The sequence below is a fragment of the Vidua chalybeata genome, assembly GCF_026979565.1.
Source record: "Vidua chalybeata isolate OUT-0048 chromosome 36 unlocalized genomic scaffold, bVidCha1 merged haplotype SUPER_36_unloc_1, whole genome shotgun sequence".
NCBI classification, from domain to species: Eukaryota; Metazoa; Chordata; class Aves; order Passeriformes; family Viduidae; genus Vidua; species Vidua chalybeata.
Window position 1 is genome coordinate 1 of NW_026530299.1, and position 13,128 is coordinate 13,128.

The 13,128-nt window shown below is 59.5% G+C and overlaps 1 protein-coding gene across 1 annotated transcript; it reads left to right on the forward strand.

The window, feature by feature from the left end:
- The first annotated feature begins 482 nt into the window (after positions 1-482).
- LOC128782704 (polyunsaturated fatty acid lipoxygenase ALOX15B-like) lies at positions 483-8,098 on the forward strand. Its single transcript, XM_053933166.1, has 4 exons — positions 483-653; positions 2,019-2,119; positions 4,464-4,634; positions 5,905-8,098. The coding sequence occupies exons 1-4, from the start codon at positions 491-493 to the stop codon at positions 6,082-6,084; spliced, it is 615 nt and encodes a 204-aa protein (XP_053789141.1). The 5' UTR covers positions 483-490; the 3' UTR covers positions 6,085-8,098.
- The last annotated feature ends 5,030 nt before the right edge of the window (positions 8,099-13,128 follow it).

The window sequence follows — 13,128 nt, forward strand, 5'->3', positions numbered from 1 at the left end:
CCCAAATGTCCCCAAATGTCCCCATTGATGTCCCCAAATGTCCCCATTGATGTCCCAGGTTTGTCTCTGCCCTCCTGGCTCTCTATTATCCGTTAATGTCCCCAAATGTCCCCAAATGTCCCAAATGTCCCCAAATGTCCCCATTGATGTCCCCAAATGTCCCCAAATGTCCCCAAATGTCCCAGGTTTGTGTCCCAGCTCCTGGCTCTCTATTATCCGTTAATGTCCCCAAATGTCCCCAAATGTCCCCAAATGTCCCAAATGTCCCCATTGATGTCCCCAAATGTCCCCATTAATGTCCCCAAATGTCCCCAAATGTCCCCAAATGTCCCCACATGTCCCCAAATGTCCCCAAATGTCCCCAAATGTCCCCAAATGTCCCCACATGTCCCCAAATGTCCCCAAATGTCCCCAAATGTCCCCAAATGTCCCCAAATGTCCCCTCTGTCCCAGGTTTGTCTCTGCCCTCCTGGCTCTCTATTACCCGTTAATGTCCCCGTTGATGTCCCCAAATGTCCCCAAATGTCCCAGGTTTGTCTCTGCCCTCCTGGCTCTCTATTATCCGTCCGACGGCGCCGTCCGGGAGGACCCCGAGCTCCAGGCCTGGGTGGGAGAAATCTTCACCAGGGGCTTCCTGGGCAGGAGGAGCTCAGGTGAGCTCAGGTGGGACAGGTGGGACAGGTGGGACAGGTGGGAACAGGTGGGGACAGGTGGGGACAGGTGGGACAGGTGGGACAGGTGGGAACAGGTGGGACAGGTGGGACAGGTGGGACAGGTGGGGACAGGTGAGCTCAGGTGGGACAGGTGGGGACAGGTGGGACAGGTGGGGAAAGGTGGGAACAGGTGGGACATGGACAGGTGGGGACAGGTGGGACAGGTGGGGACAGGTGACACCCAGGTGAGCTCAGGTGGGCTCAGGTGGGCACAGGTAACTCCTCAGGTGGGCACAGATGAGCTCAGGTGACCCCCAGGTGACCCCCCAGGTGAGCTCAGGTGACCCCTCAGGTGGGCACAGGTGACCCCTCAGGTGGGCACAGGTGACACCCAGGTGGGCTCAGGTGCCCCCAGGTGCCCCCAGGTGAGCTCAGGTGCCCCCAGGTGGGCTCAGGTGCCCCCAGGTGAGCTCAGGTGCCCCCAGGTGGGCTCAGGTGGGCTCAGGTTGGCATGGGGGGGCACAGGTGGGCTCAGGTGCCCCCAGGTGCCCCCAGGTGAGCCCAGGTGCCCCCAGGTGGGCTCAGGTGGGCTCAGGTGGGCTCAGGTGCCCCCAGGTGAGCTCAGGTGAGTCCAGGTGCCCCCAGGTGGGCTCAGGTGACCCCAGGTGACCCCTCAGGTGGGCACAGGTGGGCTCAGGTGCCCCCAGGTGCCCCCAGGTGAGCCCAGGTGCCCCCAGGTGAGCCCAGGTGCCCCCAGGTGGGCTCAGGTGGGCTCAGGTGGGCTCAGGTGCCCCCAGGTGCCCCCAGGTGAGCCCAGGTGGGCTCAGGTTGGCATGGGGGGGCACAGGTGGGCACAGGTGGGCTCAGGTGCCCCCAGGTGGGCTCAGGTGGGCTCAGGTGGGCTCAGGTGCCCCCAGGTGCCCCCAGGTGAGCCCAGGTGCCCCCAGGTGGGCTCAGGTGGGCTCAGGTGCCCCCAGGTGTCCCCAGGTGGGCTCAGGTGAGCCCAGGTGCCCCCAGGTGACCACTCAGGTGCCCCCGTGCCCCCAGGGGTGCCCAGCTGCCCCCAGGTGAGCCCAGGTGACCCCTCAGGTGACCCCTCAGGTGGGCTCAGGTGCCCCCAGGTGACCACTCAGGTGCCCCCGTGCCCCCAGGGGTGCCCAGGTGCCCCCAGGTGAGCCCAGGTGACCCCTCAGGTGACCCCTCAGGTGGGCTCAGGTGCCCCCAGATGCCCCCAGGTGAGCCCAGGTGAGCCCAGGTGCCCCCAGATGCCCCCAGGTGAGCCCAGGTGCCCCCAGGTGTCCCCAGGTGGGCTCAGGTGAGCCCAGGTGCCCCCAGGTGACCACTCAGGTGCCCCCGTGCCCCCAGGGGTGCCCTCCCGCCTGGACTCCGTGCGCGGCCTCGTCACCTTCGTCACCACGGTCATCTACACCTGCTCCGCCCACCACGCGGCCACCAACAGCGGCCAGGTGACCACTGAGCCCCGGGGACCACTGACCGCTGAGTGACCGCTGAGTGACCACTGACCACTGACCACGGAGTGACCACTGAGCCCTGAGTGACCACTGACCGCTGAGTGACCACTGAGTGACCACTGAGCCACGGGGACCACTGACCGCTGAGTGACCACTGACCCCCCCTGAGTGACCACTGAGTGACCACTGAGCCACGGGGACCACTGACCGCTGAGTGACCACTGACCACTGACCACTGAGCCCTGAGTGACCACTGACCACTGACCATTGACCACTGACCACTGACCACTGACCACTGACCGCTCAGTGACCACTGACCACTGAGTGACCACTGACCACTGACCGCTGAGTGACCACTGAGTGACCACTGAGCCACGGGGACCACTGACGGCTGACCACTGACCACTGACCGCTGACCGCTGACCACTGACCACTGAGTGACCACTGAGCCCTGAGTGACCACTGACCCCCAGTGACCACTGAGTGACCAATGACCACTGAGTGACCACTGAGTGACCACTGACCCCCCGGGTGACCACTGACCGCTGAGTGACCACTGACCACTGACCACTGAGTGACCACTGACCGCTGACCACTGACCCCCCCTGAGTGACCACTGACCACTGAGTGACCACTGAGTGACCACTGAGTGACCACTGAGCCACGGGGACCACTGACCGCTGCCCGCTGCCCCCGGGGCTGTTTTGGGGCGCTGGGGGGATTTTGGGGGGGGGGCTCAGGGGGGTCTCAGGTGCTCCTGGGGGGTCTCTGGGATTTCGGGGTCTCTGGGATTTTTTGGGGTCTCTCTCCCCCATTTTTGGGGTCTCTCCCCCCGTTTTGGGGTCTCTCTCCCCCATTTTCGGGCTCCCTCTGTGACACTTTTGGGGTCTCTCTCTGACACTTTTGGGGTCTCTCCCCCCCCATTTTCGGGGTCTCTCTCTGCCCCATTTTTGGGGTCTCTCTGCCCCCATTTTTGGGCTCTCTCTCTGACACTTTTGGGGTCTCTCTCCCCCATTTTTGGGGTCTCTCTCCCCCATTTTCGGGGTCTCTCCCCCCATTTTTGGGGTCTCTCCCCCATTTTCGCACTCTCTCTCTGACATTTTCGGGGTCTCTCTCTGACACTTTCGGGGTCTCTCCCCCCCCCCCATTTTCGGGGTCTCTCCCCCCATTTTTCGGGGTCTCTCTCTGACATTTTGGGGTCTCTCCCCCCCCATTTTCGGGGTCTTTCCGCCTCGTTTCGGGCTCTCTCTCTGACATTTTTGGGGCCTCTCTGTGACACTTTTGGGGTCTCTCTCCCCCATTTTTGGGGTCTCTCCCCCCCATTTTCGCGCTCTCTGATTCTTTTGGGGTCTCTCTCCCCCATTTTTGGGGTCTCTCCCCCCGTTTTGGGGTCTCTCTCCCCCATTTTCGGGCTCCCTCTGTGACACTTTTGGGGTCTCTCTCTGACACTTTTGGGGTCTCTCCCCCCCCATTTTCGGGGTCTCTCTCTGCCCCATTTTTGGGGTCTCTCTGCCCCCATTTTTGGGCTCTCTCTCTGACACTTTTGGGGTCTCTCTCCCCCATTTTTGGGGTCTCTCTCCCCCATTTTCGGGGTCTCTTCCCCCCATTTTTGGGGTCTCTCCCCCATTTTTGCGCACTCTCTCTGACATTTTGGGCTCTCTCTGACATTTTGGGGTCTCTCCCCCCATTTTCGGGGTCTCTCTCCCCCATTTTTGGGCTCTCTCTCTGACATTTTCGGGGTCTCTCTCCCCCGTTTTTGGGGTCTCTCTCTGACATTTTTGGGGTCTCTCTCTGACATTTTGGGGTCTCTCCCCCCATTTTCGGGGTCTCTCTCCCCCATTTTTGGGCTCTCTCTCTGACATTTTCGGGGTCTCTCTCCCCCGTTTTTGGGGTCTCTCTCTGACATTTTCGGGGTCTCTCTCTGACATTTTGGGGTCTCTATCCCCCATTTTCGGGGTCTCTCCCCCGTTTTTGGGCTCTCTCTCTGACATTTTCGGGGTCTCTCCCCCGTTTTTGGGGTCTCTCTCTGACATTTTGGGCTCTCTCTGACATTTTGGGCTCTCTCTCTGACATTTTCGGGGTCTCTCCCCCCGTTTTTGGGGTCCCTCTCTGACATTTTCGGGGTCTCTCCCCCGTTTTTGGGGTCTCTCTCTGACATTTTCGGGGTCTCTCTCCCCCCGTTTTTGGGGTCCCTCTCTGACATTTTCGGGGTCTCTCCCCCGTTTTTGGGGTCCCTCTCTGACATTTTCGGGGTCTCTCCCCCGTTTTTGGGGTCCCTCTCTGACGTTTTCGGGGTCTCTCCCCCCGTTTTTGGGGTCCCTCTCCTCTGGGGGCTCAGTTTGAGCTGTCGGCGTTCCCCCCGAACGCCCCCGCCGCCATGCGGGAGCCCCCTCCCCGCTCCAAGGCCGCGCTGAGCGAGCAGGATTTCCTGGCGGCGCTGCCGGCCATGAACACCACGGCCACGGTGCTGGCCGTGCTCTGGGTGCTGAGGAACGAGCCCATGGACATGGTGAGACCCCTCCCCAAATTTACTGACACCCCCCGGGACCCCAACCCAAATTTACCCCCCCAAACCCACCCAAACCCACCCAAAACAACACAAAACCCACCCAAACCCAACCCAAACCCAACCCTGGCCGTGCTCTGGGTGCTGAGGAACGAGCCCATGGACATGGTGAGACCCCTCCCCAAATTTACTGACACCCCCCGGGACCCCAACCCAAATTTACCGACCCTAAACCCACCCAAACCCACCCAAAATCCACCCAAACTAAACCCAAAACAACCCAAACCCAACCCTGGCCGTGCTCTGGGTGCTGAGGAACGAGCCCATGGACATGGTGAGACCCCTCCCCAAATTTACTGACACCCCCCGAGACCCCAACCAAAATTTACTGACCCCAAACCCACCCAAACCCACCCAAAACAACACAAAACCCACCCAAACCCAACCCAAACCCAACCCTGGCCGTGCTCTGGGTGCTGAGGAACGAGCCCATGGACATGGTGAGACCCCTCCCCAAATTTACTGACACCCCCCCGAGACCCCAACCCAAATTTACTGACCCCAAACCCACCCAAAACAACCCAAACTAAACCCAGTGCTCCCAGTTCCCCCAGTGCTCCCAGTGCTCCCAGTGCTCCCAGTGCTCCCAGTTCTCCCAGTAACCCCATTCCCCAGTTCTCCCAGTAACCCCAGTTTCCCTGTGCAGCGCCCGCTCAGGCACTACCCCAGTTCTCCCAGTGCTCCCAGTGCTCCCAGTGCTCCCAGTGCTCCCAGTATCCCCATTCCCCCATTCCCCCAGTGCTCCCAGTGCTCCCAGTGCTCCCAGTTCTCCCAGTAACCCCATTCCCCAGTGCTCCCAGTGCTCCCAGTGCTCCCAGTGCTCCCAGTATCCCCATTCCCCAGTGCTCCCAGTGCTCCCAGTGCTCCCAGTGCTCCCAGTATCCCCATTCCCCCATTCCCCCACTGCTCCCAGTGCTCCCAGTGCTCCCAGTAACCCGAGTTTCCCTGTGCAGCGCCTGCTCGGGCACTACCCCAGTGCTCCCAGTATCCCCATTATTCCATTCCCCAGTGCTCCCAGTGCTCCCAGTACTCCCAGTATCCCCATTACCCATTCCTCCAGTGCTCCCAGTGCTCCCAGTATCCCCATTCCCCAGTGCTCCCAGTATCCCCATTCCCCATTCCCCAGTGCTCCCAGTGCTCCCAGTGCTCCCAGTATCCCCATTCCCCATTCCCCAGTGCTCCCAGTATCCCCAGTAACCCCAGTTTCCTGCAGCGCCCGCTCGGGCACTACCCCGACCGTCACTTCACCGAGGCTCCCGCCCGGCGCCTGATCCGGCGCTTCCGGCGCCGCCTGCGCCGAATCTCCCGGGAGATCCGGGCCCGGAACGCGACGCTGGAGAGACCCTACCCCTACCTGGACCCCGAGAACATCGAGAACAGCGTGGCCATCTGAAAAACACCCAAAAACAGCCCAAAAACAGCCAAAAACAGCCAAAAACCAGACCAAAACAGCCAAAAAGAGCCAAAAACAGCAAAAAAACAGCCAAAAACAGCCAACAAACAGCCAAAAACAGCCAAAAAATATCCCCAAAATTATCCCCAAAAATGCCCCTACCTGGACCCCGAGAACATCGAGAACAGCGTGGCCATCTGAAAAACACCCAAAAACAGCCCAAAAACAGCCAAAAACAGCCAAAAACCAGCAAAAAAACAGCAAAAAAAACAGCAAAAAAACAGCAAAAAAACAGCCAAAAACAGCCAAAAAATATCCCCAAAATTATCCCCAAAAATGCCCCTACCTGGACCCCGAGAACATCGAGAACAGCGTGGCCATCTGAAAAACACCCAAAAACAGCCAAAAAACAGCCAAAAAACAGCCAAAAAACAGACCAAAACCAGCCCAAAAATACCCTGAAAACAACCCAAAATTATCCCAAAAACAGCCCCCAAAACAGACCAAAAATATCCCCAAAAATATCCCCAAAAATTATCCCCTGCCTGGACCCCGAGAACATCGAGAACAGCGTGGCCATCTGAAAAACACCCAAAAACAGCCAAAAAACGGCCCAAAAACAGCCCCAAAAACACCCCAAACAGCCAAAAAACAGCCCAAAAATACCCCAAAAATATCCCCAAATAATCCCAAAAATATCCCAAAAACAGCCTAAAAATATGCCAAAAACACACAAAAATTATCCCCAAAAATATCCCAAAATACCCCAAAAATATCCCAGAACACAAAAAACAGCCAAAATACTCAAAAATATCCCAAAATAACCCAAAACACCCTGAAATATCCCAAAATATCCCAAAATTATCCCAAAAATATCCCGAAATACCCCAAAATATCTCCAAAATACCACAAAATACCCCAAAATATCCGAAAACACCCAAAAATATCCCAAAATATCCAAAACACCCAAAAATATCCCAAAAACACTCCGAAATATCCCAAAATAACCCAAAATATCCCAAAATATCCCTAAATACCCAAAAATACCCCAAAATATCCCAAAAGCACTCCGAAATATCCCAAAATATCCCAAAAAACCCCCAAAATCCCCCAAAATTGACCCCAGGCTCGAGACCAGCGTGGCCACATTGGGGGGGAGGTCCCCAGTATGGCACTGGTCTGAACTGGGAGCTGTTACTGGTTTATACTGGGAGCTGTGACTGGCCTGTACTGGTCTGAACTGGGGGCTGTTACTGGTGTGTACTGGTCTGAACTGGGGGCTGTTACTGGTTTATACTGGGAGCTGTGACTGGCCTGTACTGGTCTGAACTGGGGGCTGTTACTGGTTTATACTGGGAGCCATGACTGGTCTGAACTGGTGTGAACTGGGGGCTGTTACTGGTTTATACTGGGAGCTGTGACTGATCTGTATTGGTCTGTACTGGGGGCTGTTACTGGTCTGTACTGGGAGCTGTGACCGGTCTGTACTGGTGTGTACTGGGGGCTGTTACTGGTTTATACTGGGAGCTGTGACCGGTCTGTACTGGTCTGAACTGGGAGCTGTTACTGGTCTATACTGGGAGCTGTTACTGGTTTATACTGGGAGCTGTGACTGGTCTGTACTGGGAGCTGTTACTGGTTTATACTGGGAGCTGTTACTGGTCTATACTGGGAGCTGTTACTGGTTTATACTGGGAGCTGTGACTGGTCTGTACTGGGAGCTGTTACTGGTTTATACTGGGAGCTGTTACTGGTTTATACTGGGAGCTGTGACTGGTCTGTACTGGGGGCTGTGACTGGTCTGTACTGGGAGCTGTGACTGGTCTATACTGGGAGCTGTTACTGGTTTATACTGGGGGCTGTTACTGGTTTATACTGGGAGCTGTTACTGGTTTATACTGGGAGCTGTGACTGGTCTGTACTGGTGTGTACTGGGAGCTGTTACTGGTTTATACTGGGAGCTGTTACTGGTTTATACTGGAGCCTTACTGGTGTCAATAAAGGTGTCGCTGGAGCAGTGTCTGTGTGGGGGAAGGGCATACTGGGCATACTGGGCATACTGGTTTGTACTGGGCGGAGGTGGGACACACCCAGTGGAGGAACTGGGGTGAACTGGGATGGACTGGGATGGACTGGGGTTAACTGGGATGGACGGGGATGGAACTGGGATGGAACTTCGGGTTAACTGGGATGGACTGGAATGCAACTGGGATGAAACTGGGGTTAACTGGGATGGAACTGGGGTTAACTGGGATGGACTGGGGTGAAACTGGGGTGAACTGGGATGGACGGGGATGGAACTGGGGTGAACTGGGATGGACTGGGATGAAACTGGGATGGACTGGGGTTAACTGGGATGGACTGGGAATGGAACTGGGGTGAACTGGGATGGACTGGGATGGACTGGGGTTAACTGGGATGAAACTGGGGTGAACTGGGATGGAACTGGGATGGAACTGGGGTTAACTGGGATGGAACTGGAATGCAACTGGGATGGAACTGGGGTGGAACTGGGATGAAACTGGGGTTAACTGGGATGGAACTGGGATGGACTGGAATGCAACTGGGGCAAGGCCCATTCCCAGTGTTGCAACTGGGATGAACTGGGACAAACTGGGATGAACTGGGGCGGGGCCCAGCTCCGTTGGGTGAACTGGAATGGAACTGGGATGAACTGGGATAGAACTGGGGGGAACTGGGATGGAACTGGGGGGAACTGGGATAGAACTGGGGGGAACTGGGATGGGGGGCAGCCCCAGTGGGCAAACTGGGATGAACTGGGATGGAACTGGGACGAACTGGGATGGAACTGGGGCAAGGCCCAGTCCCAATGTCGCAACTGGGATGGAACTGGGGTTAACTGGGATGAAACTGGGGTTAACTGGGATGAAACTGGGGTGAACTGGAATGCAACTGGGGTGGAACTGGGGTGGAACTGGAATGCAACTGGGGCAAGGCCCATTCCCAGTGTCGCAACTGGGATGGACTGGGACAAACTGGGGCAGGGCCCAGCCCCAATTTCGTAACTGGGATGAACTGGGATGAACTGGGATGGAAATGGGGTGGAACTGGGGGGAACTGGGATGAACTGGGATGGGGGGCAGCCCCAGTGTCGTAACTGGGATGAACTGGGATGAACTGGGATGGGGGGCAGCCCCAGTGGGCAAACTGGGATGAACTGGGATGAACTGGGATGGGGGGCAACCCCAGTGTCGTAACTGGGATGGACTGGGATGAACTGGGATGGGGGGCAGCCCCAGTGGGCAAACTGGGATGAACTGGGGTGGAACTGGGACGAACTGGGATGAACTGGGATGGAAATGGGGTGGAACTGGGGGGAACTGGGATGAACTGGGACAAACTGGGGCATAACTGGGATGGAACTGGGATGGGGCTCAGCCCCAGTGTCGTAACTGGGAGGAACTGGGACGAACTGGGATGAACTGGGATGAACTGGGGCGTTACTGGTGCGGGGGTGGCTGAGGCCGGCAGGGCTGGAACTGGTCGGACTGGGACCACTGGTGGAACTGGGAGGGAACTGGGAGGGAACTGGGAGGGACTGGGAGGGAACTGGGAGGGAACTGGGAGGGACTGGGGCCAGGAGTGCCCCGACCGGCCGGACTGGGACGGACTGGGAGAAACTGGGAGGGAACTGGGAGGGAACTGGGAGGGAACTGGGAGGGAACTGGGAGGAAACTGGGAGGGAACTGGGCCGGACTGGGAGGGACTGGGAGGGACTGGGAGAGACTGGGAGCGCTGGGAGCCCTTACTGGGAGCACTGGGAGCCCTTACTGGGAGCACTGGGAGCGGCAGCGCCGAGGGACCCCCGAGGACCCCGCGGGACCCCCCAGGACCGGGAGACCCCCAGGGACCCCCCCGGGACCCCCCCAAAAACCCCAAAACCCCCCCAAAACCCCCCAAATCCCCCCGACCCCCTCCCAGGGACCCCCCCCAAATCCCCCGGGACCCCCAAAATCCCCCAGGGACCCCCCAGGGACCCCCCAAAAACCCCAGGGACCCCCGGGACCCCCCAAAAACCCCAAAACCCCCCAAAATCCCCCCCAAAACCCCCCCGGGACCCCCCAGGGACCCCCCAAAAACCCCAACCCCCCCCCCCAAAATCCCCCCAAAACTCCCCAGGGACCCCCAAAACCCCCCAAAATCCCCCCCAAAATCACCCAGGGCCCCCCCCAAAAAAACCCAGGGACCCCCGAACCCCCCCAAAACCACCCGGGACCCCCCAAAACCCCAGGGACCCCCAGGCACCCCCCCAAAAATCCCTCAGGGACCCCAAAAACCCCCCGGGATCCCCCCAAAATCCCCCAAGGACCCCCCGGGACCCCTGAGTGACCCCTGAGTGACCCTGAGTGACCCCTGAGTGACCCCTGAGTGACCACTGACCCCTGAGTGACCCCTGAGTGACCATTGACTGACCCCTGAGTGACCCTGAGTGACCCCTGAGTGACCGCTGAGTGACCCTGAGTGACCCTGAGTGACCACTGACCCCTGACTGACCCCTGAGTGACCCTGAGTGACCGCTGAGTGACCACTGGCCCTGAGTGACCCCTGAGTGACCACTGACCCCTGAGTGATCAGTGAGTGACCACTGAGTGACCCCTGAGTGACCGCTGACCCTGAGTGACCCTGAGTGACCCCTGTGTGACCCCTGAGTGACCCCTGAGTGACCCCCGGAATGACCAGTGACCCCTGCGTGACCCCTGACCCCGGGGTGACCCCGGCGGGTGGGGGAGGGGCGCGGTACCGGCTGGGCGTGGCCACGGGCCCGCAGTGGGGGATGGGCACCCTGGGCAGCGTCAGCGTCACCCTGGAGGGGACAGCGGGGGTGGCACCCGGGTGGCACCTGGGGTGGCCCCGGCACCGCCTGCGCCCCGGCACCGTGAGCACTGGGATGGACTGGGAGGGACTGGGATGGACTGGGAGGGACTGGGATGGACTGGGATGGACTGGGATGGAACTGGGATGGACTGGGAATGGGATTGGGAGGGACTGGGAGGGACTGGGAATGGGATTGGGAGGGACTGGGAGCACTGGGAATGACAAACTGGGAGCACTGGGATGGACTGGGAGGGACTGGGATGGGACTGGGAGGGACTGGGATGGACTGGGAGGGACTGGGATGGACTGGGAGCACTGGGAATGACAAACTGGGAGCACTGGGATGGACTGGGAGGGACTGGGATGGACTGGGAGGGACTGGGATGGACTGGGAGCACTGGGAATGACAAACTGGGAGCACTGGGATGGACTGGGAGGGACTGGGATGGGACTGGGAGGGACTGGGATGGAACTGGGATGGACCGGGAGGGACTGGGAATGGGATTGGGAGGGACTGGGATGGACTGGGAGCACTGGGAATGACAAACTGGGAGCACTGGGATGGACTGGGAGGGACTGGGATGGGACTGGGAGCACTGGGAGCACTGGAGGGGACAGCGGGGGTGGCACCTGGGGTGGCCCCGGCACCGCCTGCGCCCCGGCACCGTGAGCACTGGGATGGACTGGGAGGGACTGGGAGGGACTGGGATGGGACTGGGATGGACTGGGAGGGACTGGGATGGGACTGGGATGGGACTGGGATGGACTGGGATGGACTGGGATGGACTGGGAGGGACTGGGATGGACTGGGAATGGGATTGGGAGGGACTGGGATGGACTGGGAGGGACTGGGAGGGACTGGGATGGACTGGGAGGGACTGGGAGGGACTGGGAGGGACTGGGAGGGACTGGGATGGGACTGGGATGGACTGGGATGGACTGGGATGGACTGGGATGGACTGGGAGGGACTGGGATGGGACTGGGATGGGACTGGGATGGACTGGGAGGGACTGGGATGGACTGGGAGGAACTGGGAGGGACTGGGATGGACTGGGATGGACTGGGAGGGACTGGGATGGGACTGGGAGGGACTGGGATGGACTGGGATGGACTGGGATGGACTGGGAGGAACAGCGTGACACAGGTTACAGGTGTCCCAGGTGACACAAGTGACACATAGATGTCACACAGGTGACACAGGTGACAGGTGACTCAGGTGACACAGGTGACACAGGTTACAGGTCACACACAGGTGACACAGGTGACAGGTGACTCAGGTGACACAGGTGACACAGGTCACAGGTGACACAGGTGACACAGGTCACAGGTGACACAGGTGACTCAGGTGACACAGGTCACACAGGTTACAGGTGACACAGGTGTCACACAGGTGACACAGGTGACACAGGTGACACAGGTTACAGGTCACACAGGTGACTCAGGTGACACAGGTGACTCAGGTGACACAGGTGACAGGTCACACAGGTTACAGGTGACACAGGTGTCACACAGGTGACACAGGTTACAGGTGTCCCAGGTGTCCCAGGTGTCCCAGGTGTGACCCAGGTGTCCCCTCCCCAGACCCTGTGGCTGGAGGTGACGTCCCCGCGGCCCCTGGGGACGCTCCTGTCCCTGCGGCTGCACAAGGAGCCGCTGCTGTCCCTCGTCCCCGACCGCTGGTTCTGCGCCGGCGTCACCGTCACCGGCCCGCTCCCGCCGCGCCCCGGCGACACCGAGGGCGACGTCAGGGACGTCACCGAGGACCTCGGGGACGGCGACGGGGACAGCGACGGGGACGTCCCCACGGCCGTCTTCCCGTGCCACCGCTGGCTGGAGAGCGGCGACCTGGAGCTGCGCGAGGGGACGGGTACGGGACAGGGGACGGCGGGGACAGCGGGGGGATTGGGGACCGTGGGGACCGTGGGGACAGCGGGGGGATTGGGGACATCGGGGACAGCGGGGGGATTGGGGACATTGAGGACATTTGGGACATTGGGGACAATGGGGAGAATGGGGACATTGGGGACACTGGGGACATTGAGGACATTTGGGACATTGGGGAGATTGGGGACAGTGGGGGATTGGGGACATGGGGACAGTGGGGACATTGGGAGGACAGTGGGGGCAGTGGGGACAATGGGGATATTGGGGACATCGGGGACGTTGGGGACATCGGGGACATTGGGGACAGTGGGGACAGTGAGGAT

Coding starts and splice junctions, on each gene's coding strand:
- LOC128782704 (XM_053933166.1), top strand. CDS start 491: ATGTCCCCGTTGATGTCCCCAAATGTCCCCAAATGTCCCAGGTTTGTC. Junction 654..2,018: donor CCTGGGCAGGAGGAGCTCAG/GTGAGCTCAGGT, acceptor CCGTGCCCCCAG/GGGTGCCCTCCCGCCTGGAC. Junction 2,120..4,463: donor CGGCCACCAACAGCGGCCAG/GTGACCACTGAG, acceptor CTGGGGGCTCAG/TTTGAGCTGTCGGCGTTCCC.